This window comes from Mytilus edulis, chromosome 6 (assembly GCF_963676685.1).
Source record: "Mytilus edulis chromosome 6, xbMytEdul2.2, whole genome shotgun sequence".
Lineage (NCBI taxonomy): Eukaryota > Metazoa > Mollusca > Bivalvia > Mytilida > Mytilidae > Mytilus > Mytilus edulis.
Genome location: NC_092349.1, coordinates 89447362 through 89474399, shown reverse-complemented (window position 1 = coordinate 89474399; position 27038 = coordinate 89447362). Strand labels below are relative to the sequence as shown.

General features: G+C 31.2%; 2 protein-coding genes across 2 annotated transcripts; both read left to right on the top strand.

The window, feature by feature from the left end:
* Positions 1-2287: 2287 nt before the first annotated feature.
* LOC139528835 (epidermal differentiation-specific protein-like) lies at positions 2288-9720 on the top strand. The gene is made up of 9 exons (XM_071325057.1): positions 2288-2380; positions 2498-2549; positions 2971-3092; positions 3411-3564; positions 3914-4053; positions 4586-4715; positions 6391-6592; positions 7750-7909; positions 9065-9720. Exons 2-9 carry the CDS (start codon positions 2520-2522, stop codon positions 9210-9212), a joined length of 1086 nt encoding a protein of 361 aa, XP_071181158.1. The 5' UTR covers positions 2288-2380; positions 2498-2519; the 3' UTR covers positions 9213-9720.
* Positions 9721-16700: 6980 nt separating this feature from the next.
* Positions 16701-25584, top strand: LOC139526864 (epidermal differentiation-specific protein-like). The gene is made up of 9 exons (XM_071322002.1): positions 16701-16772; positions 17081-17124; positions 17829-17950; positions 19272-19422; positions 19959-20098; positions 21790-21919; positions 22769-22967; positions 23940-24123; positions 24900-25584. The coding sequence occupies exons 2-9, from the start codon at positions 17095-17097 to the stop codon at positions 25054-25056; spliced, it is 1113 nt and encodes a 370-aa protein (XP_071178103.1). The 5' UTR covers positions 16701-16772; positions 17081-17094; the 3' UTR covers positions 25057-25584.
* The last annotated feature ends 1454 nt before the right edge of the window (positions 25585-27038 follow it).

Genomic DNA, 27038 nt, shown 5'->3' with positions numbered 1-27038 from the left:
TTATCTATAATACTAAAATTAAGAGGTCCAATTTGTCAGCCGTCATCACGTAAAAACGACGAATCAAAGAATTCAACTTTATATACAACTAATATAGTACACAGGTGTAGATTAAAAATTACACCACTCCAGGCCCTTTTGTTTTCCACGTAATTAATATTGCCAATAATTAAGAAGTTCCAGGTGAGTCCGCTACCGATACCAATAGTATAATCACCTGTTGCCTATTACCTTATCTGTACGTTCCGCATCTGACAGGCGCACCACCAAACGGTGTATTCAGGATTAATATGCTATTTACACGGGTCATAATCACAGGGTTGACACTACTAAATTGTCAAATTGTTACCTATTGTAGTATTTTAATCCGTAAGACTTTCTAAGATAACAATACGAATACTAAAAATCTGGACTAAAAATAAGTTTCAATTTGTTAGCGGGCATGACGTAAAATAGCGAATCAAAGAATTCTACTTTATTTATAACTAATACAGGACAATGCTGTTGATTAAAAAATACTCCATTCCAGGACCTTTTGTTTTCCAAATAATTAATATTACCAATAATTGATAAGTTCCAGTTCCAGTTCGACGGGTTCAAACAGAAAGAGTTGAAAGCAGAGAAAATTGTGTATCTTATAATCGGCATGACTTTTTCAGATGACAGTACTAATACTAAAATAAGGCTTGCGCATAGTTATATACTTTAATTCAGTCATGGACCCGCGATATCACGGGTGTGTTCTAGTATTGTATATAATTACATTAGATGTATGTTTCATTATAATATTTTATTCTGATTGGCTAACTGCACATCACGTGTTATTCCGTAAGCAGTTGCAATGCTCAATACAACTTTTCACTCATGATAACACGTGCTCCAACAATAAAGTGCACAGGTGAATTAAGTAATAAAATATATAAAATTCGTGTTTTCATGATCATAGCTAAAACATGTAATTATAAGTATTGAATGCTTCTTTTTGTAACTTTATAGGGTTGTAAAAGCGTTGACCGTGCGTACATTTTTAGAATGAAGCGCTTTCGCTTTCGCGCTTCATAGAAAATGTACTTCGGTCAACGCTTTTACACCCTAATAAATCTACAAAAAGAAGCATTCAATTCTTAAATGAATAACTCAGTATTTATATGAAAAATGCACGAGATTTGGTATCGAACTTTTAAGTATGCAACCGTGACACTTCGAATTCAGCGCACTCAATGTATATACATGTATAGTGATTTTACCGATTACATATTTACTTTTAACTATTTACAATTAGTTTGTTCAATTGTTATAAAAAACGTAATTATAAAATTATGTTTTTGCATACGTTTGGTTTCATAAAGTTAAAATGTACAATTATAATATAAAAACTATCTATTACCTTTAATTTTAAACTAATAATTATTTAATAATCATTAAGTTGTTTTTTTAAATTATAGAAATTGGTTAAATTTGATACAATATTTCTTTTTTCAATTTTTAATTTGCTATTTTCTTTTACACCAATACTTAGGACACCGGTTATGACATCCCAGCTAAGATTATCCTAAGATAGCTTCGATGTTTATGCTGAGACGTGAAATTCTTAGGACCGATCTTAGGACAGTTTTGATAAACTGCTCCTGAACTATGCACATGATACATGACAGAGGTACATTTCTTAATCTAAGATAATGTCCAAAGTCTCAATAAAGCAAAGTTTTATTAAACAATATGTTTTTTTTCCATTTCATTACCAAAGTACTGGTTCTCAAAACAAGATGCTAGAATGCGATTGGTTAAATCATCTCCTTAACAAGAGACTATTAAAACAGAAATACATATGTGTTACTTATACGGTTTATGTGGCCGTGTTAATTAGCAGTCGTTTAAAAATTGAACTCTATGACCAATATCATGCAGTCAATGCATAAGGTATCATCTATTCTAAAATATGAAATAAACAATTCTTGTGGTTTTAACCAACTCTGCATCTTAAGTGCGTTGCTTACTGTGTTTATAGATTTTTATTTTCGGGCAAAACTGTTCCGAGAAATTTGACATAAATGTAAGTTGATCGTAATTTTCAGTTTTGAAACAAGAGACAAAACTACTTTTTGGGTTTGAAATCTGACATATCTGCATTGAGCTATTTCTTGAAAATCCTCGTGCAAGATATCATAACCATTGTGTTGTATTTCTTTAGTTGTATTATTATAAAGACAGGAACACATATTTTGACTCTATTTCAATTGATGATTTACAGATTATCAGATACAGGGAAGTATTCTGGGTTTATCTCAGTTTCTCTACTGCAGTATATTTAAAGGTCCAAGAAGTGAAATATAACAGATCATTCAGCATTGTAATAGAGACTGTATTGGCAGTTTTCAAGGTAAAGACATGCAGTACACTATTTTAATTGTAAAATTTGCATTTCAGCCTTAATATGTTTATATCAATAATTATATAAACTTTACGTTTTTATACATGCAATATATCTCTCTTTCAGAAATTAAAAAAATAAACAAAACATGGGGGATGAAACGAAAAAGGAACCAAAAGTAAGTCGCACCTTTACTCTTTAATTGAAACCTAAAACATAATAAAACATTATAGTCATTATCATCAGAACTATAATTATTCTTTTTTTCTCTCTAGCTTTTTTTGTTTTTTTGTTTTTTGTTTTTTCTTTCTTTTCATATTCTTATATTGATGATATTTTATATATTTTTTACTTATACAGATTGTACCCTATATATGTACCAAATTAGGACCACGAACACGCAAAATGTTGTTTGCTCTATGGTCGGGTGGTTGTCGCTTTGACATATTCACCATTTCCTTTCTCAATTTTATTTAAACGTTAATCTGCGTTCTCGTCTGACAAATCAGCTTTGTGTATTGGCACTTTCTAAATATTTTCAAGTCAATTGTTTATGCGCATTCATCTTAAATGTGTGTAATATTGTTTTTCTGTTTCAGATAATTTTGTACGAAGGAGTTAATTTCAAGGGGAGATCCAAAACATTCACACAGGCTCATCCAAATATGGTAAATGCTGGATTCTTTGACTGCGCGTCAAGTGTCATAGTAGAAGGTGGCGTGTAAGTTTCATTCATTGTTTAATATAGATGTGTACATAACCTATACTAGTGAATGCCCATTAGTTAAATCTTTAAAACTTAGTATGCTCAACACAAATATTCCAAGTAACATTATGATACTCTATAAAATGTTAGTCGAACGAGAACTTCCACTGTTTTAAAATTATATGATATAAAGCAATGCCAAAGATAATATCGACATCTATATCGGGGTTTACTATAATTGTTTATATTTCACACCAAACTTACTTTCTGTGGTATTAAATTTTGATATCAAATAATTATTGTAATGTGTATTTTGACTATTATGAATTTTAGATGGGTATTATACCAACACCATAATTATAAAGGAAACATTTGTGTAGTAATGGAAGGAGACAGAACTAATCTTGTGAGAGGTACTCCAACAGATAAAGATACCAAGGTTCATGAATTTAACGATTCGCTGTCATCTCTAAAACCGTTGGATTTCGTACGTATATTATTCCTACAAATATTCTATAAATGATAAAATGAAAGTTTGCCTGAAAATACAATATTTTTATACAAGAGCGGCAGCAATATTTCTGAACCGGAAGCTAATGTACTTTACTTTCATCAACATGTAGTTAACTCTAAGACCCTCAAACTATTCCTACCTGTCAACTTACCTTTTCTTTAGAAAATATGCATACCTTCACTTCCATGTCAACTAAATCTTAGCGCTCTAGCTATAATTCAGAGATACATATTATTCTGAATACATTTGGACGTAGTGCATTGGAATATACAACCATATAACTTAGATGGCAATAATATCAAAATGTTATGTTTCGTTTCAGGATTGTACCCAAGAACCAAAGATAACTGTTTACGCTGGCGATTTTAGAAGCCGTTCATTAACTTTCACGGAAGACATTAAAGACTTGAGATGGTATAAAATGAACGACCAAATATCATACATCAGGGTACACAGTGGGGCGTAAGTTGTCTACTTGTATTTATTTCTTAATTTTTAGAAGCGCTTATTCACATTTCACAGCATGTTTATCTAAACGTTTATAACAATAGTTATCACATTTGGGGATAAAACTTATCTACAAATATATCAATGCACGTGTCATACATATAAATAGTTCCGTCAACATTGTAACTGTATCAGGTAGGGCTGGTTGACGGTTATTCCTAGAAAAATGGGAACCCATTCGACTAACTCCTACAGTTTATAAACCAAATCCGTAAAACTCAAAACAAATGGTCACATATTAAAGTTTTCAAACTTCAATACACTTTATTTAGACAACTCTCTATGTGTGCCAAGTATCACAAAACAAAAGTATACACTAATGAGCTAAGGGAATGAAAGTTTGAAATCTTAATAGATCCAGATGAGATTTTTAAACTCCAGTTAAGGTATTAAAAAGACTTTGTTTAAAGTGTTTACGATAGTGTGGAACATGTCTCTAAGAAACGTTTACCCTCATAAATATAAAAGTTATAGTCTCATTGAATAGGTGGGTTGTATTTGAGGCCGTCAATTTCATGGGACAGCAGTCACTTTTTCTACCCGGAGACCACAAAATGAAAGCATCAGATGGAGCATTTAGAAATGATACAACGTCTTCTCTTAGAGCTCTACAAATTGTAAGTATCCAGAAACCAATAACTATACCCATAAGAATAAATGAATAAGTTTTGATAGTAATAAACCAATTTGTATTCATTCTAATATAATTTAATTTTGGATGAAACGCGTCTTCTGATTGGTTGACGTCGTTTTAAGATATAGGAAGATGTGATTTGAGTGCCAATGAGACAACTCTAACAATTTATAAAAGCAAACCATTATAGGTGAATGCACGGCCTTCATGATGTCGTATTGTTTATCATATCATAGACAAAATTTTGTCATGTGGCCATGGCGCCATCAACGTTTTTTCATGATTTACGCCGGTTTAAAATGGAATTTAGAATTAAATTATAAGAAATAACTGTAATATTTTGTCAGTCTTTTCGAAATGACATAAAAAAATGTGGTGCACACTGTTAAATAACACGCTACGCGCGCTATTCAGTATTCACCACATTTTTATGTTATTTCTTCATAGACAGAAAAAATATTACAGTCATTCCTTAAATAAAAAAACAATATTCATTTATACTGTATCTATTTTTTTTTCAAAACAGATGATTTCAGCTTTCCAATTGTGCACTATGAATTTTACGTAGCCACATTTCATATCTCCTTGTGTAAACGTTATTTCAGAGATTGTATTTCCTATCATGATTTTCTTGATAGAGTATTATTGCTTATAAGTAAGCTATAAAACCAAAATATCCAAGTAGTGAAGTTGAAATTATTTCTTCGAAAATTTACGGACACCATCGAGATTTTTTTACTGTATTGCAATATCCGTTTCATAAATTCCAACTGATATGTGTTCTTTGAAGATCTAACACATCCGTCTAAGTATTTTGATCAACTTGCATAAATGATTATATGTTATCTTTTTTTTTACCAACTATTCTAATTGAATATGTCTTATCTAGTGAATATATCAGCTTCAATTCTACATCATACAAATTTCAGATCAACCCACCGGTAATTTCCCAGACTTCATCACACGATATGGGTTACCGTTATGGAATATCTTTTGCATAAATGACGACGGATATGCTTCATAACGTTGATAACTTTCGCCTCTTTTTTTATAATTTCGAAGCCACAATCCCGTCCTGTTTCTTTTGAATGAAACATCACCGAGCCGAAGGAATTTATGTTTATAGCAGATCTTTTAAGACTGTTCTGTTGTATTTTTAAAATGTAACAATCAATCTCATGTAAAATACAAAAATATCCACTTTTTTATATATTATGTTGATGTTCAGATGTATGTTGGATTTTGAAGTTTCAATATCTTTCCTTATTCAAAAGAAAATAATTTTAAAATGTAGAATTCTGCTTCTTTCGCGATGATTTTTTTGTAAATGTTTTTAACATTACCATATAATCAGCATATTTCGCTAGCCATCACACCAAATTAAACCCACCATTTCTTCTTACAATGCTCCGTACCAAGTCAGAAATATGGCAGTTTTTAATAAATAGTTCGTTTATATGTATGTTGGCGTTTGATTTTGTTTCATTTCAGTGTTTCTGTTGTTCCGTTTTTTCCCTCAGAAAATCGATATATGACTTTTGAACAGCAGTATATCCTATTGTTGCCTTCATTTATCGTCATATATCAATATATTGAATGTGTGTATTGTTAGACATTAGGGTAATGTAATGAATATATGTATCATTATACATTTGTAGAAGCCATCCTATCCATTAATCGTGGATGGCATGGACTTTCATCTTGACAGAGTAAGTAAGGACAAAACCCCGATTACAGTATTTTCATGGACACAGAAGAACAACTCGAAAATCACACAAAATTTATCTGTCACTAAAGAAAAGACTGTTACTACTGAAGACTCATACGAGTTTACTTGGGATGAAGGAACTAAAATGACATGTGAGATATTGCCAAATAAGATAAATGAAATGTGTTTAGGTTACATACACACTGTTGATATAACTAAATGTTTTTGTTTTGGGTTTTCAAATAATGTCTTGATCATCAATTTTTTTGGAATACTTATTGAGGCAAAAGCAATCAGGTTTGATTATTAAAAAAGTGATTACACAAGAATGTCGGGACTTATTAAACAAAAGTAACAAAACTGTAAGGTGAATTAAAAAAGTGTGAAGTTGATAAGATCTGGCAATCCAAACGCCAAACTATTTCAACCACCGTAATGACAAGTAAACAACTGTCAATTTCCTGACTTGGTACACACAACAAAAACTTGTCTTACTAGCTTTAGATGTATAATTTTAAGGGTACTAGGTAACGTACTGTAAGGTATGTTGGGATACTGGAAACATATAATATATATATATATAAGTACCGTTGCGTAAATGTTTAGACTAGTATATATTTTTTCTTTGATTGCACAGTATCATTTATTTTAGACGATCAGGTACAAATTAGATTTTCTGTTTGGTGCTTTATATATATATAGGCTTTACGTAACCAATGTAACTTATTAATGTTTGTGTGTAAACATCCTCGACACCTGACATCAATATTGGTTGAAACTGCAGATATCTATTTGGATATATGTGATTGTCAGTCATGTCTCCATCCTTTGGATTGTCCTTGATTATTTAGTGTCCTCTGCGTTGAGTTTTGATGTCTATCTATTTATCATAGATACCAAGTTTTCAATGTTGGACATCAGACGCACGTGTAGTCTTCTAAAGATGCATATTTCAAGCTTTAATCAGAAAAGTAAAAAAAAAGGCCAGACGAAGTGCGTAGTTGAAACACAATGAGGACCCAATTACCTCTAAAACATTCACGAATAGATGTGTTTAGCATGTTCTATTCTCAGTCAATATACAGATAGTTATAATCAAGATTTCATTTGCGGTCAAATAAAATCATCTCATCAACTTTCAATTTACATTTGATCAATACCACTGATATTTTGTTTGCAATTAATCAAACATAATCGTGATCAAATGCAGACAAAATATCTGATCACTATTGAATATTTATTTTTCTTATATGAAATTCTTTATACTATTGACCTGTTATTTTGAATTATCTTTTTTCGTCGTTTGCAGCTGAGTATTCTTATGAAGCTTCAATTCCTGGGATATTCACTTCATCTGTTAAGTTAGGGATCGAAAAACATTTGAACATTGGAACAACAAAAGGAAAGAAAACTGAAAAAGCTGAAAAATGGTCTGTTCATTACCCATCAGAAATACCACCTGAATCCGAGTAAGTAATCACTATACAATTTATTTATCCATTCCTGAAGTTTTCATTTCTTATCAACAAATTGTATTCTATAAAAACATTTCACATCTTCCATAAAACGTGTATGTGCATTTGAAGTCGTCCTAAAATTCATAAAACCGAAAGCACAACTGACATAGTTCTATTGCAAACTGATTTAACAATAATAAAATTCAACTCAAACACGAAACAAAGCATACTCCAAATCAGGAAAACAATTAACACAATGTCATGATAACATTCCATTCACAGAGATATTGGCTTAGAATATCAAGCAGCAAAAAAGATAGTTTGAAATAGCCCTCTACAAGTGATAAAATTAAATGTTCAAATATGATAAACATAAACTGTTTCCTATCAGTAGTATATGGCCTTAGCTGTTACCATTCTAAAATTACATGTGTTCAATCAGATCTAATTTTTTTTATCTTAATATTGGCTCCCGTCAAACGCGTTGCAGGCAACATATAAAAACCGGACATCTGTCTGTCCATCCATTCGGTCTTGTAAGCACTCTCACTTATACATTTCTACCAGATTCTTGTGAAATTTGAATCATAGTTTTAAATTAGCAAGGTTTCTGTTTAATATGAAAATCAGTGACAAATATTTTTCAAGGAATAATGTTAGTTGGAAAAATACATAATGCACAAACCTGTAATGCAATGGCTCTCATGCTTTTTTGCTAGAAGAACTGTTACGGTAGTGATATTTGTATGCCAGCTTTATATTCAGATGTTTTTACTGAAGTTATATGCCTTCGAAATGTAATCTAAATTGAACATTGCATTTTAAGAAATTTCCAATCTACCTTTCTTGTTTGATTTTCAAGACATTTATATGAACAAGTATCCAAACAAGGAGTTATTCCCTTGGAAAATAACTTAACTTGTAATATCATGTCTACACTAGGAGTAGGATATTTACTTAAAATCCTTAAAATGCAAATATATTGTTTGACACTATAACCCATAAACTGAATATTTGAAAATAAATTTTCATCAATCCTAGTTTGACTTTTTAATTGATTGTCTTCGAATAAATTAAATTCAGAAAAGTATCCTAATGGTTATGTATTAATTTTCACTTTTAATAGCTGCATCTAACTATTTCCTTTTTTGTTTGTTGTTTTCCCAGGATAACATTGGAATCAACCATTTCTAAAGGAAAGATAGATGTTCCATTTACCTGTCGTTTTCACCAAGGAGAGAAAAAATGGTCAGAGAAAGGCACCTTCCACGGAGTGCAATACTATGGCTTTGTTACAGAATTCAAGCAAAAATGAATATGGCACCAATTACAACATGAACTATATAACATTACTATATTTACACTTCTTAGTAAATTTTATAATTAACACTGGTTAGAACTTTGCGTAGCTTAAAATCATATTTTTTTGTTCAATTCCTTGCAACGTATTAATTATCATTCTGATTCATAAGTTTGTGTAATTTCAAATACATGTATGCGTAAGAAATGTTCCCGCGTGCTTCAAATCTATTCTTCTTGAAGGTTAGAATTCATAACTGACATTCGTCTTTTGGTTGTGCGAAACTTACATTGAAAGACTTTGATTAAACGATTTTCTCTGTTAGAATACTGAAAACAAATATCTGAATATTTGAGATCTATAAACGATTTAAACTTATTTCAAATCGGTTTCAGTTGGCACGTTTTCAGAGAATCTGTTATTAATGTATATTTTAAACATGTTGAAAGAAGGATTAACCGCTTAAATAGATATATAAAAATAAATGTGTGTAACGCTTTCTACAATAAAAATAGATTGAAACTATTTCTGAATTAAAGTTGCCCCATTTAGTAAATATCTAATGCTAGTCTGGCGCCTATTGTTCCGTAGGTGTCAGTGGTAACTGTCTGATATTGTTTTTTTTTTAAACGCCCGTCAAAATTTTGAGGGGACGTATTATGGTATACAAATGTCCGGTGTCTGTCCGTCTGTCTGTCCGGCGTAAACATGTCGCACCGTAACTTGAGAACGAGTTATCCAAAGTTCATGAAACTTAATATAGTTGTTTTTTATGATGGTCAAATGATCTGTATACTTTTTGGTGAAAATAAGATTAAAACTTTTTGAGTTACGGCACTTTGAAACTAAAACAGGGGTGTGGTTTTTTTTCACATTTCGCACCGTATCTCAAAAACAATTTTTGGTTATTGCTTAAAATTTTACACACTTCTTAGTTATATTAATCTTAAGATCTGTATGTTTTTTGGTGATGATTTAAAATTTCATTTTTGAGTTATTTAGTATTTGTTCATTTTTTACAATTTCTAATATGACGTCCATTGGCGTTGAGGTTTTAACTTATTCGGATGTGTTGCGTTTTGTCGGGTTATGTAATGTATTTCGATTGTTTCCTGTAATTAGTTAATACTTCAGTTTTATCATGTACATCTTTTGTATAGTCATTTTATAAAATTTACTGTTTGCAAAAGTATTAATTATTCTAGATGATAGGGAGGTTCTGGTACCTAACAGAAAACCCTGGCCGTTTTTGGCACAACTTTTTTGAACTTTTGATCCTCGATGCTGTTCAACTTTGTACTTGTTTCGACTTTCAAACTTTTGTATCTGGGCGTCACTAGTAAGTCTTGTGTGGACAATATGCACTTCTGGCGTATTGAAATTTTAAACTTGTTGCCTTTTGTTAGCTATTATTCGTGTGTTTCTTTGTCAATTGTGTTCTCCTATTTATTTATATTGTAGTCCTGTAATGTTGTGTTGTCATTTTAATGTTATATTTCACTTGGCCATAATAGAGGGAGGTTTGGCATGCCACAACACCAGGTTCAACCAACCATTTTTTCCTTTAAAAATGTGCTGTACCAAGTCAGGAATATAGCCATTGTTATATTATAATTCGTTTCTGTGTGTGTTACATTTTAACGTTGTGTTTCCGTTGTGTCGTTTGTTTTCTCTTATTTTTGAGTGTGAATTCACATTACTATAAGACGTGTCACGGTACTTATCTATCCCAAATTCATGTATTTGGTTTTGATGTTATATTTGTTATTCTCATAGGATTTTGTCTAATGCTTAGTCCGTGTCTGTGTGTGTGTGTTTCATATTAATGTTGTGTCGTTCTTCTCCTCTTACATTTAATGCGTTTCCCTCAGTTTTAGTTTGTTACCCCGGTTTTGATTTTTGTCCATGGATTTATGAGTTTTGAACAGCGTTATACTACTGTTGCCTTTATTGTATAAAAAGGGGAGGGTTTTTTACATGTCGCGCCGTATCTCAAAAACAATTTATGATTATTGCTTAAAACTTTACACACTTCTTTGTTATATTAATCTAAAGATCTCTATACTTTTTGGTGATGATTCAAAACTTTATTTTTGAGTTATTGAGTTTTTTGTAAAAAAAAAGAGGGGGTTTCACATGTCCCTCCGTATCTCAAAAACAATATATGGTTATTGCTTAAAATTTTCTCAGAAACTTATTTATGATTATTGCATAAAACGTCCACACAAGACGATGGGCGTATCATGCGCTCATGACGCGCTGTTTATTTAACGTGAATAAAGCCATAGGTATCCTCGTTTGTAATGTTTTACAACACTGTCATCTTAGGGTACTTTATATCTTACTATACGATACAGGTTTAAGTCATTGTTGAATGTCGTTTTGGAACCTATGGTTTGTCCAAGCCTATGCGAATTAGTGGATAGTTGTCTCTTTGCAATAAACACAAACGGCACGCCAATATACTAGTATACTAGTATATTTTCAATTTAGACTTGTTTATATATATATAAACGGCGAGGGAAGAACAAAAAATTTGCGAAAGGAAATTTACAGATCTAACATTGTTGGGTTGATGTTTAGACGAGTTGTATATATATATATATATATTGCAGTATTTAATATATAAGTGATATATTGATTAAGTAACCCGTTACATCGATTGATGGAATAATTGTAGGTTGCCTACCTTCCATTGACAACTATTTCATGCATGTTCGGGACGAGAACATATAAACCATAATTACAATAGACATATCCTGTAATAAATACTGTCCTGTATTAAGGTCGTTAAGTTAAAGACTGTATAATGGATAGGGACACAACTTTTGTCATGCACGAACACCCCACACCAGCAAGTTAACTACGAGTCAGAGGAAGAGAAGGAATACATTTCTTACATATTGATTTTCAAATCGCAATTCATAACATAATACGGACGTTTTAGAAAGAAAGGTTAAACTATAAACGTCAGTCGAAAAAAGCTAAAGCTACCAGTACCTCGTTAAAAGTAAAGTAGCCATTCTGACAAATGATAAACAATCCTGTACCAAGTCAGGAAAATGGCCATTGTTATATTATAGTTCGTTTCTGTGTGTGCTACATTTTAATATTGTGTTTCTGTTGTGTCGTAGTTCTCCTCTTATATTTGATGCATTTCCCTCAGTTTTAGTTTGTAACCCGGATTTGTTTTTTTCTCGATCGATTTATGAATTTCGAACAGCGGTAAACATACTACTGTTGCCTTTATTTGCTTTACTTAGTTAATGATAATTCTCATTCGGGTATACCATAATCGAGGATAATAAGACGAAAGAGTTGTTGGGAAAATGTATAGAAAAAAGAACAAATGGTTGGATAGGCTGAATTCACAATCAAGGCAAACATGTACATGTACAATGAATTATTCAAAGTGGGGCATTATTTATCTGACAAAAAGCAAAGGCGGAAGATTCAAATGTGTTTTTAAAGTCATAAGTCGAAAACAATACTATGTGAAAACATAACAAAACGACCAAAATCCAAGAATACCACTACAGAACACAACAACAAAAATGCACCTAGGCTCACTTTAATTAGAGAATGAGGAACAAGCTCCACATGTGAAACACATCACAGATCATGTAAATATGTAATCATTAGTAAGTCTAATTCTTTGAGGCGAAAAAGGAAATTGGACGGGATTTCGTCTTCAACGAATTTTGAGTTTTAACATCACGCTGATGTCTTCCGCTGATATAATACACGTTAATAAATTGCTCATTAGACGTTAAATGCGTAAAACAAGAACTTTTATTAGAAAATATCACTGGAAGCCCGTAAATCAAAAGGTATTTGTTTATAAATATATATTTGTTTTGCAAGCTTTGGACGTACGATGAACCGAAGAACAGGTACCAAATTATTAAAGCGTCCGAACATTCAAAGAAGACTATCATGTTAGTTGAGTAGGGTACACATTTATCTAATTACATGTGACACTACACTTAAAGATAACAGATAGCAAACTAAATCAAACTGGTTTGTCAATAAAAGGAAAATGCTGGTATACGTCATTGGAACGTCAATCTTATGAACAAAATGATAAGTCATCTCATGTTTAACAATCATACTTTCATATAATTGTATGAATTTCAAGATTAGATATACGTCACAAAAATACGACACCGTTTGTGATTTACTGTGCTTTTAAAAGAAGATGTCCGTTGCTATACTGTGGTTTACATGCTGAAACATACTATTATATGAGCCAGTTCATGAGGAAAGGTACAAACACGACAAAATTACGAGATTCTAAGAAGTGTGCATAATTATTGGTAGCAGACTTGTGATCTATAAAACATAGTTACCTTTTCTCATATCCTAAAGCTCTAAGCTATACGCACCTTCAAGTGCAGACCCCCCCCCCCCCCTTTTGTCCCCACCCCTCTTGTTTAAAAAAAGAATTTGCTGAAATATTACATATATTTCAATCATTTCAATGTATAGTTTGAATGTCTTAATTTGACTTATGATGTTGTTCACATCGGTAGCAGTTGGGATAAGGCTCTCGCTTACAATGCAGATATCAATGAAATCAAAGCAGGCATCGGTTCGATGCCTGTGCAAGGATGGCTGATTTATATACTAATTAAATAACTTAACTTAACATACATTTCAATTTCATAAACAGATAATTTTTGTATTTATGATTATGTTTAAATATTGTCTTCCCTTATTTAAACATAGTTAAAACTTATGAAAATTATTGACCTTTTTTCTATATAGTGTCGTAAATGGTGAAATTTGCGGTCAGTATAGCATTGTTCCGTGGAACAAATGATTATACACTTGCTAAAATACAAAAATCAAATATTTCTACGTCTTTTAAATTGACGAATTCGGGACAGAACTGACAATTTTATAAATGTTTACATTAATGTAAGTTTTTTCAGATAGAATCGTTTTTCCAAATTATTTTAACACACTTCAATATCGTGTCCTGTAAGTTTATCAAAAAGATTTTTGTAGCTTTTCGCATGGAATGGCTCATAATATTTGCCTATGCGTTTCTCTGGGCTGAGTGGTGTTTTTTTTTGCACTGTATTCCTGTCATCTTGTATTGTCATTTTAGCGATTTTTTTACATTGCTATAAAAACAGGTGGTTTGGCTAGCCAAAAAATCAATGTTCAACCCACCATTTTGTCTAAAACGTCTTGTAGAAAATCAAACATCAAAAAGTCTGTTTCTATGTATGTTGTCGGGTTTTGTTTTTGGTTACACTTCAGTGTTTCTTATGTCCCGTTGTTTTCATCTTATCGTTGATATACTATTATTTCCCTCGGATTTTGTTAGTAACCCGGATTTGTTTGCTCTTATTCGGTTTATGACTTTTGAACAGCAGTTTATTTATGTTGCCTTAATAAGCCATCATACTAAAGTGTTAATCATTTCCGCAGTTTTACAGCACTAGCGTATCCAAAACAATCATGCACCACACACCATATTTAAAGACTTGATATCAAAATATCATGATCTGTAATACAACACAAGTTGTAAATTACTGCAAACACTAGCTTTAAATCTTTAATGGTGTACTACACATCGAATTATTCAACCAAGTCGTGTTAAAACTAAATTATATAGAGTTAAAAATAAGATATGATATAATTGTCAAGTTGACAACTATCCATCAATGACCAAATGACGTGATACATAGCAACCATAGCCACCACACGGCCTTCAACAAGGTGCAAGTCAAATACCTCATATAAACAGAATGCTCAAAAAGGTATCGAAATGTCAAATGTGAACAAAATTAAACGATAAAACTTACGACACTGATTTATGTCATCAAACACATAACGGAAAATAAATTAATATACAGCTACAACAGACTTCTGACTTAGAACGGACTCTAAAACTACGTGGCGAGGTTTTAATATGTTATCCTATCCATAACCTTATACAGTGTTTCAACAGCACAACAACAAAAAAATACAAAAACATTCATTGAAAACAATAATAATATACAGTATCAAATGACAACCACAAACTTAAAAGCTCCTGTCTTTCGACAGGCACAAATCGAATGCGATGGGTTTTAATATGTTTGAGAGCCCCACTCTTCTCCTGTCGTGACTGTGGGATAACATAAAAACAGAAGCACAAGCATTAAAACTCAGTTGAAATCAACAGATTAATACAAAGCACATTCACAACTAACAAAACACAAGAGATACAAAGTTAAATCTTACAGGACACAAAGTCTAATCATTTATATATAACAAATATCAACTGAGGTGAAAACGATATTCAAATATATACTTTGATATATATGCGTTTATTTAAATGATCGATAAAATATATAATATTTGGTTTTTATATAAAATCAGAAACTAACGTTGAATTTAGTCTTAGATGCATGATTTGTTTTATTACTTGTTAGTGACTAGCTGTCAGTAACTTCAAGTTCTCTCAGATATGTACTTTTTTTGTTGGGATATACAAGCACCCAGCCACGTCAACACTGCTTTCTTTTGTTAGATGAATTTCTATTTGTATTCATCTGATGAGTTAAACCTTTTGCAACTGTGTTTTTTAGTTCGTTCTGATGCTGTACTGTTACACCAGTGTCCTAGGTTAGGGGAGGGTTGAGATCATACTAACATGGGTATCCCCAAACCTCGCGAAAATTCTAGCCAAAACTATCACTTATTGGATTAACATTACATGTACCATTACCTTGGCAACAGGACTAGGGATGTATAGATACGTTTTGGGAATTCCCCTCAATTCTTACTATTTGAGAGCAAGTTTTATACACTTTATACTTAATATGAAAAGATTTTAGAACATTATTAGTATAATATTTATTTCATCGTAGCCCTTTTCCGGACACATAAACATTTTAACAGAAACATTTTCAAAATGTTTTAGTATAACGTGTATAAAAAAAATTTCCCAAAGAGTGAACATTTTGGAGCATGTCTTAAATATGTAAACAGATCAAATGTAAAAACCTATAAAAATCTAAAGTTGGAATCATACGTCCACACTTTCTTCTTTGCAATTTTGTGTTCATGAATAAAAAAAGATATTTCGCTCTGCGAGATCGAGACATTTAATATTTGTTCAAATCTTATTTTCCTGTTGCAACCGTGCTTAATCTGATTGTTGACTTAAATTGTTATTTATATTTATCACTTGCACGAATTATTCGAAGAAGTTTAACATGAAATAATTTGATCGTATTTTTCAGTTTAGAAATACTAAACAAACCTGTAACACAAGTTTGAAAGATCACTATTCAATATGTTCTCTCTCACAATAATGATGTTATATAGTTTGAAATACTAAGCTATAATCCCTTTTCTTCTGAATTGTAAAGCAAGGAACAAATATATGAGATCTTATCCAGTTAGACAATAACAACATTCAATTCATGGATCTATTACAATTTTTCAAAAATAGGGAAATATTTTGGGTTTATCTAGTTTCTCTACTACAGTATAAATAAAGATGTGAAAAGGAAACATCTAACCAGATCATTCAGCCTTTGTAATTGAATTTGGTTTAAAAGGATCCATTAAGAGGTAGATGACAAAATTTATAATCAATTATATTTTCTACCCAAACTATTGTTTCTGAAATATATATATGTAATCTACTGTAAATTCAGAAATAATTGAGATGTTCTTAATTTTGCGAAAAAAAAATGCGGCAGGGTTATAACAGCAATAATTTAAACTCGCTTTTTAATTCTTTTTTTAAAGAAATTAAGCAGGATTGTTATCGCTAAAATTAACAACATTTCAGAAAAATGACAAAATCGCGATAATAAATGCACTCAATAATTTCTTAATTACAGTATTCATCATTGAATTCATTCTTTCTCTTTCAGACCTTTGTCATATTATGGGAGTTGATGAGAAAAAGAAACCAAAGGTTAGCGATTTATTTAATTTTCGTTGGGTTATATTATAAAAGTAGTGGACATTTATTTTACTATTATCATTATCATAACTATTTTTCTGAACTTTTACACGTTGAAGACCTAACTAATGTTTATTATTTTAGCTTTCAGACGTCATATAATGATGAAAAATAATCATATGTAACTATTTCAATATATATTTTTGTTATATGCGTTATAATTGTAGCTTTAAATGAATAAGTGCGAATGTTAGACCTTAAAGTACGTTCTGTATTGCATACTTAATTTTACAAACTTAAATCAAGTGTATTTATATTATTAACGGCATTTGTCTAAGGTTCCCTCGATAGAGAAAAACAAAATTGCAAATGCTTTTCTTAAAAAAACAGATTGCTATGAAATTTAAAACGGCATTATTTGCGATTTAGACAGGAAAAAGCATTAATGTTTGCTTCAAATATATGCAAAAGTGGAATATTAAAACATTGTTTCGCCATTAGAAGTCAGTTTGATTCAATTTATTCAAAACAAACTTAAAAAAGATTTGATAGTAGTTTTGTTGAACATGTTTGTCTTTTCTTTGTCATTAGTTATTAACGAGTTTTAGTTTGTTCATGTTCTTTTGGTATTATCCTGCTCTGTTTTTCAAGATATCATGACTGTGCCAAAGATATAATTCTTGGAACATGTTCATTGTTTACTTCTTCTTTTACAGATTACTTTATATGAACATGTGAATTTTAAGGGCAGGTCTAAAACATTCACGGAAGCGAATGACAATTTGATAGATGAAGGATTCAATGATTATTCATCAAGCGTAATCGTAGAAGGAGGAGTGTAAGTATATAACCGAGCTTGTGAAACGAGTATCAATGCAGTTCTAATGGAATCTGATTGTCTACTACAAACGTATAATACACATTCAAATACGCTAATTATATATTTTAACCTTAGTTGCCGACTTAAACGATACAAATCATAAGGTAGCCCAATCATCCTTGTAATCTTGTGTTCCGTCTTACCGTTGATTTTACTTGATCTTCGGTTTTTTAATATTACTGATACTAATACTAAAAAGACAATTCCATTTTTTTTTACATTATCCTTCATAAAAGAGGGACGAAAGATACCAGAGGGACAGTCAAACTCATAAATCGAAAATAAACTGACAACGCCATGGCTAAAAATGAGAGAGACAAACAGACAAACAATAGTACGCATGACACAACATAGCTAAAAAATAAGCAACATGAACCCCACCAAAAACTAGAGGTGATCTCAGGTGCTCCGGGAGGGTAAGCAGATCCTGCTCTTCAAGTGGCACCCGTCGTGTTGCTTATGTGATAACAAATTCGGTAAATAGTCTAATTCGGTAGGTCACATTCATGAAAGGGAAGGGGGTTGTAGTAACGACGTAAGAAATATATCCGATATCATTTGTGAAATGGTTATTCCATAACGGTCAACCAACTCGTGATGGCGTCCGTAAAATTTACGAAGGGATGATTTCAACTTCATCATTTGGAACTCTTGGTTTAATAGCTTCCTTGTGAGCAGCAACCCTCTATCAAGAAAATCATGATAGGAAATGCAAGCACGGGAATATCGTATCAATTGGGAGATATATACCCCGTATGCAGGTGCTGCTGGAATGATGCTACTCAGAAATGGAAAGTGCACAATTCGAAAGCTGAAATCATCTCTTTTGTCGTGAAGTTTTGTTTTCAAACGACCCTCATTGGCAATTTTTAGATGTAAGTCAAGATATGAGGCAGACTTAACTAAATATGTTGTATCCTTTATCTCTATTTCGATGGAATAGATGCGTTCCACATAGTCACCAAATTTTGAATTATTTAGTGAAAGAACATCATCTATATAGCGGAAAGTAGAGTTAAAGGATATCGCTAACTTCTTATCTTTCTTCTAGAGATCCAACGAATAAGCGTGTATTAATTTTTTCTAAGACACATTCGCACTCCGGGATCCTGGTTTCTTTTCCAGAATCAACGCTTAATAATTGTAACTTTATAACATAAAATGCTTTTTTCCCATTCATTTAATCTAGTGACGGAGTAGGTCCACTTCGTTATGTATTTTTGTATTGTAGATTACAAAAATTTGAAGATGAGAAAATTTTGAATTTGCTTTGTTTCAGATGGGTATTGTACCAGCACTGTAACTATACAGGAAATGTTTGTGTAGTAATGGAAGGTGACAGAACCAATCTCTTGAACTGTAGAGGAGATAAAGGCACAAAAATTCATGATTTTAATGATGTTGTTTCATCTTTAAAGCCATTGGACTACGTACGTTAATTCGTTAATCAAAACGACTATAACATGTTGTTAGCATTGTCCTTTAAATAAATATAAGTTGTTTATTAATTAAATCGAGTAGAAACAAGATATGATTTACGGAAAATACACTGTCACAAATGCATATAGGTAGTTAGCTTTTCTCTAGAATAAAAGGTTGAAGACATTATCAAATTCAAAATGCGACTTCTATTTAATGAGTTAAAACATACTGAATACTACTTTTACTTCCTCAAATGCGCATTCTGACAATTAGTTCCCAATGTGTTATGCAAATTTATTTTAAAATTTCACACTTATGCAAACTTGCAAGCACATTAATATATTGTGTCCTTAGGTCTTTAGTGTACATATTTTTAAAAATAAACAACAGAGGAATTAAACCTATCCTCATAACACTTATTCGTTTATCGACAACTCTTAGCTTCAAATGTTTAGGCTATGGCCTAACCGATGAAAATTAAATCGGGAAAGTCGTTCCGACACATACAAACAGGTATGGCGTAACTTTCATTTTCTTATTTCAGGATTTTACTGAAGAGCCAAAGTGTACTGTTTACGTACATGGTTTTGAAGGCCGTTCATTAGAGTTCACAGATGACATTCTGGACCTTGGGTGGTATAAAATTAGCAATCAAATATCCTCCATCAGGGTGCATAGTGGAGCGTAAGAATTTATTGTCTCACAAATTATGTTTACTTTAGGTCAATGGCAATCAACTCGATGAAGTGTTTAAAACCTCATTTAAGAAATGAACAGATTTTAAATCATACGAATTGTATAGTTATTTGTTGTTTTGCTTTAGTTTGAATGCTAGCAACCACGTTTTAATATGTCTTTAACTTTCGCATATTTTCTGGTACGTTTCAAATTAAATATTTTATTAAAGAGGTTTGTCAGTATACCAAAAAACATATTTACGAAAAATAAACAAAGTTCGAAAAGGGGGAAAGTCAATAAAACCAGGACACATTAAACGCCCGACTATATCAGCCACAGAATCAATGGAAAGCAAATGGCATAATACTAACTTGATACAAGCGTTCTCGAAACAAAATGATTGGTTAAAATTGGATTGAAATCTAGCAAAATCTGAAATTTGTATGGCAGTTGTTTCATTTGTAATATATAGGCAAACTCAGATTAGCAACTATAACAGATACAATTTATTGACGTGTTAATTGTTGTTGTCCGGTAGAATACACCCTCTTTAAACAAAACAAAAACCAACAATACACGTATCAATGATACCACAATCATAAGTTTAAAACAACTGACAAAACCAATTCAAAACGATGAACAGACAAATTACAATCTTTTCAATACTACACAAAGAATCAAAAGATTGAACCATCATGTTTTTCGTAACTGGGGTTCAGAAAATGGGCAATTTCTGCTATATTATCAACGGTAACATCAATCCCTTTAAAAAGTAAACATCCTATTAATTCTAAGATTGATTCATGTGCTCATATCATTTTATATACATGTATACACATTTGACAATTTCTTCGAGGGATGTACATTTTGTTTTATAATGTACAATTATCGAAAATAATGTTAAAATATATACTTGATATATGTAAATTATAAATATAAGTGATTCACAATATTTTCACAATTTTAGCATTTTGAAAACGATAAAAGTTGATATCCAATTGTCCAATAAGGCGCGTCTTCTTTTTCAAAAATACTTTTTGTATTCATTATACATTGTTTATTGTAGTTTTTGAGGTTTTTTAGAGAGGACTTTTATACATAAAATAACATTTTTGAAATACGCTCGTAAGAGTTCTGGCTACTTACATTTTCAAAACAGTTCTAGATCAAATACGTGTCTAACGAACAAATCAAAATAACTTAGGAAGCTTAAAAAGTATATTCTTATCGGTTTTGTAGATTTCGACTATACGCTTAAGTCTAAATAACGCACGTAGTGCTTTTACTTTACAAAAATTTTATGTATGTACAACTGGTTTTCTTTGTACATTTTTGTCAACATTTAAGCTTGCTATTAACCAAACTAAAGATTGAGACAACAATACCACTGCTACTGTTAGTGTTGTTATATTTTCCTGAATCAAAAAGTAAATGGACAGACTTTAAAAATGAGACAGTTATAGATATGTTAATGAATTTGAACTTATAATTTGCATGTAAGTCATACTGTTATGAGACAAATAATATACGATTTTAATCCTGAAACAATTTGATAGATCGATTGTTGTGTTTATAACTTAAGCATAAAGTAAATTCAAACATGCGTACACAACATGTCCACCATTAATCCCACATGCCTGTGTATAATTGTTTGTAACTTGTTGAAAAACCACACAAAACCATATTTCTATTCATAGATGGGTTGGATATGATATGGTTAATTTCCATGGAAAACACTCTCTCTATCTGAAAGGGGACCATCTCATGTCATCCACAGAAGGAGGATTTAGAAATGATCAATTGTGTTCACTTAGAGCTCTACAAATTGTATGCTATATGTTTAATTACTATATTTTGTTATTAATTTAAATATTTGTTAAAATCAAGTTTGTTCCAGACATTTACAACTCCATGCTTAGTTTTAATATATCTATATGATTATAAACTTTTTCTTCTTTGCTAGTCAATTTGAATCGGCAGCCTTTAAGAACAAATTTTCACGTTAAAAAGATTTTTCATGAGATTTATTAAATGGGAAATAACAGTTTATATATATAAGGTTGAAAAAATCAGTTATCTTTAATTTTGTATTTCATATGGAATGTTAAATAATCAATTAGTCTTTAAGTATACATGTACGTGTTTACTTGCACTTACATAAGGTCGAATTTCAATGCAGCGAATATGATATAATGATCATGGATATATTCATGTCTTTATTTTCCTCTATTTCGTCGTCCAAATGGACTCACTTACTCAGTACAACTGTTAATTTACAATAAACATATTATTTCAGTGAAGAAGATGTTAATTTTATGATGTTTAAATACGACTGATTGTATAGACGTTACGTGCGTGTGTAGTACTTGATTAAATCGTAAACCTAGTTTTATGTGCGAGTAATTGTAACATAATTTTGTCTGAATATTTATAAACAAACCTTGTGCAGACACATTTTATATATTTCAAAGTTTCCTGTAACTCTTTATAGAACATCGAAAAGGTTCATCTAAGTTTCAGTTTTCTTGTTAGTCATTGTGTTTTTAATTTTTTTTTTTTTAAATGATATTTTTTTTATTGATCCCTTCTTGTATCGTTGTTAGGTTTATATTTCGACCACCTATATGTTCACAACAAGCATTACACATGTTACAATTGGTATTCGAATTATTTCAGACGGACACTATTCCTTTGATTGTTGATAAAATAGAGTTTCATGCAGGAGGGAATCGTACTTTGAAACCTACAACTGTTTTGTCTTGGACTCAGAAAAACAACTCAGATATCAAACAAAAGCTGTCAATTAGTAAGGAAAAGATCATAACAACTGAAAATACATACCAATTCCGCTGGGATACTGGAGCTAAAATTTCATGTAAGATCGGAATATCATATTACGACATTAACAAAATGTTTGCATAAAAACACAATCAATAACAAAATATTGATAAAAACAATAATTATACTTTTATGGTACATTCATTAATGTGTGCTTTAAGTAATGTACTTAACTATCTAAACCTATTATCATTGGTTTACCTTTTCTCGTTCACCGCGTTTTAAAAGTACTTTTAGTGTTTTTTAATTCAATAATTTGTTTTACATCAACAACATTTTTTGAAATCTCAAAATGCAATAAGCGATAAATCTAACTTTAAAAGTAGAAAAATCGTGCTTATATTTGAAGGATATTTTTATATTTTAATAGAAGAACGCAAATGTTCGGTCGAATAATTATACGTGAAATCAGTAGAACATCTATATATAAACTTTACGATTCAACATTAATTTAAACATAAGTCACACACGATTTGAATATGTGTTTTAAAGTATATAGTTCTAAAATTAAATTAATGTGTATTTATTTCGATTTGAAAACAAATCCCCGTGCATAGAAGAAATAAACAAAATACTTAATTCCTATTATACAATGATGTTTATTTTTGCAAATATAAGCTTGTCATTCGGAAGATACCAAATAGTAAAAAGACAAACCTCAATCAAAATACAAAACTGAAAGCCCTTTATATCAAATTGCAAAATCACTCACATCAAACACATCAAATGAATGGAAAACATTCTAGACATTTCCTAACGTAAAGAGTATTTATACATGTATATATATTTGGTCTTATGGTTAGCCAAACCTCACACTTGTATGACCATCTCATATGATTCCATCAACAACAGTGTCACAATGGGCTTTAAAACCTCATAATTCGAAGAGAAACTGACAATTTCATGACGAAAAAGAATCAGTCCCATAAATACTGCAATCACTTTTGTTAGTTATGGTAGTAATACATACGTATTGTACACTGTTCTTATATCTGATTTTCGTTTTTAGTTGACATGACGACTGAAATATCAGCCGATTTGGAAGCAGCTTTGGGAGTTCCCTTGTCGGTCAGCGTATCAATGGCCATCGGTATGGAAGCGCACTTAAACATTGGAAAAACACTTGATAGAAAAATTTCAAAAACAGAAAAATGGAATGTTCAGTATCCAACAGAAATTCCACCTAAATCTGAGTAAGTTACTATTATACAAATTTGATAAGCGTTAGACAGTATAACTAAGATATAAGAATATGAACACTAAAGCCCGCCTCCGGGTGCGGGGCTTTCTCACTGTGTTGAAGAACCTTTAAAGCCTTCAGCTGTGTTCTACTCTTTGGTCAGGTTGTTGTCTCTATGACATTTTCCCCATTTCCATTCTCAATTTAACTATAGCAACATCTATAAGAACTAAGCAAAGTCCAATCAAATAAAGAGAGCAATTTGTAGATTTAAATCACGAAATAAATTGATAAATCAAAGTTATTGATATAATGAACACTGCATTTTTTTTTCAATAAGAACATCGATAATCAATTTGTCGAACAAAAACAATTCAAACCTGATATATTGTGTAAATTGTCTTTCTTTTGTTCATAATCGTTAGCTAATTAACGATATGGTTAAAGAATACAACAACAGAGACAAAAATAAAAGACTTCGACTCTGGCACAGTCAACTTATTATATTACATGAGCAATACGATGGTTGCCACATGAGGAGCAGGTTCTGTGTACCTTTCCGGAGCACCTGATATCAATCCTAGTTATTGTTGGGGTTTGTGCTGCTTTGTCTGTAGATACCATGTTGTGTGTTGTGTTCTATTATTTGTCTATTTGTATTTTTCTTTTTTTATCCATGGCGTTGTCGGTTTATTTTCGATCTTTGATTTTGCCTGTCCCTCTGGTATTTTTCGTCCCTCTTTTTTTGTTTGTCTACTTATGATTTATTCTTATTTATTTTTCAAATAGGATAACGTTGACATCATACCTTACAAAGGGGAAGATGGATATTCCGTTCACAGCCCACTTTCACAAAGGAGAAAAAAGATGGACAGAGACTGGCACATACTTCGGAACACAATACTTTGGTTTTGTTACAGATATCCAACAGAAAACTTTAAGTTAAATCAAAACAGTACAGACAAATTATCGCTTTTGAGTTCTATTCATCATGATTGAGATTCATGTAGATTCAACTCATTAACCCATGCAAAAACAATACTCTTTGTTTTAAATGAATTCAAAATATTTTCAGTTTATAGAAATAAAAGCCTTTGTTACTATGCTTATATAAAGATACGTATGCTTTTTGTCTTTAATTAGTTGGATATACCTATTCTTATTTGTGTTTATTATATGCAATTGTTTATTATTCAACATAACATTGAAGTAGCATATTTGCTTTATAAACCTATAACATCAACAAGGATACAAAAACATGAAGAGACGTTATCTTATTACAATATATATTTGTTATTTTCATGAATGAAGTCAACATAGTGTGTTGGCGGAGGAAAACGCCTTGTAGGAGATTAAAATGTTGGTTAACAGTAAGAAAAATCTATAAATGTATTGAATTTGTCAGTTTCTATTCTTTTTTATGTTGTACTCGTGTTTTTATAAATCTTCTAAAAAATAAACATCTTACTATCAACAGACGTGTTTGTTTACTTTTTGTATATTTAAGAAAAATATATGTTTTCATATATGAGTTTAAACCATTTGAAAAAAATAGATAATGATCTTGACATAACTGTAACTATTGTAAAGAATAATTGACAATGAAGCAGTTAAATATATGCAGCTACCATTTTTAAACGTTATAATTGAGTACAAATATTTCTTAACTAAATACATAAATGATATAATCAAATAATAATCTAACGACGTATTCACATCAAACAATGAGTACTGTAAGACTTTTTACAACTAATTTAATTCAATGAACACAATGGTTGCAAATAAAAGTTAGTTTCATCTTTAATAAATGAAGGGATAGTTTCAACATGGAGTTCAAAATGTTATCGAAAAAAACATTTTGCCTTGTCAAACGGAGATGAATAGTCGGAACCGTAAAAACACATTCTATTGATTCGGAAACTTTGAGAAATAAGTGAATATTGGATAAGGACAGACCAGATACGGACCCCTGATAGAGTTTTTGCAAAGTTACTTTATGTGCAGAGAATTTGACACACTCTCTACATATGGCGTCATATTTAATGTTGCCATTCTGATCGTTACTTTGCTTGTGCATCTCACACAGTCAAAAAGACATCCAATGTTGGCAAAGGTTTTACGGCTGCTTGAAATAGAATCCAAGTCACCATATTTGTATTCACCAGTCACACATGGAAATCAAAATCAAAAAGAAGATGTTGTATGATTGCCAATGCGACAACTCTCCACAAGATACCAAAAGACATGATATTTTATGGTATCAGTAAAATATGTTGCTAGGCAATAAACTGTTCTTGCGAGAAAAGATCTTCTAATGAACTTTTACGCAGTTATATGTAAAGAGAGTTACTAAAAAGACCTGTAACATACTAGTATCTTATAAATTGTAAACCGTTGCTATGCGCCATTTCTGTTGCTACGTTGTTGTCAAACATTTATATAATAGAGCTACAATTAAACTGAAATTTTCATTTCTTACCAATTATTATTCTTGAACATGCATTCTGTTTTCGCATTCATTAGTACTATAAAATGACTACTTCATTTGCAGCAAGCTTTATTTTAATATTTTATGCTGTTGCTAAGCAACATTTGTGTTGCTAGGCTCAATATGAACCTAGTAAAAAAAATACAAATATTGCTTACCCATTGTATTATAATGTAACACCATTATATGAACACAAACAATGCTGGATTCATACTTAAAAGGAAAAAAATAACCTTTAATTAACCGTTGCTAGGGAATATTTCTGTTGTTAGGTTGTTGCTAAGCATCTTGTAAACTCAAATTGAAGTGACTATTCATTTGTAACTTCAAGTTATACTCAAACCAACCATCTTATCTGGAAATATGGTTATTTGTACAGATACAGCAATTCATATCTGCTTATTCTATTATCTAATGAAAACGGTTGCTAGGCAACCTTC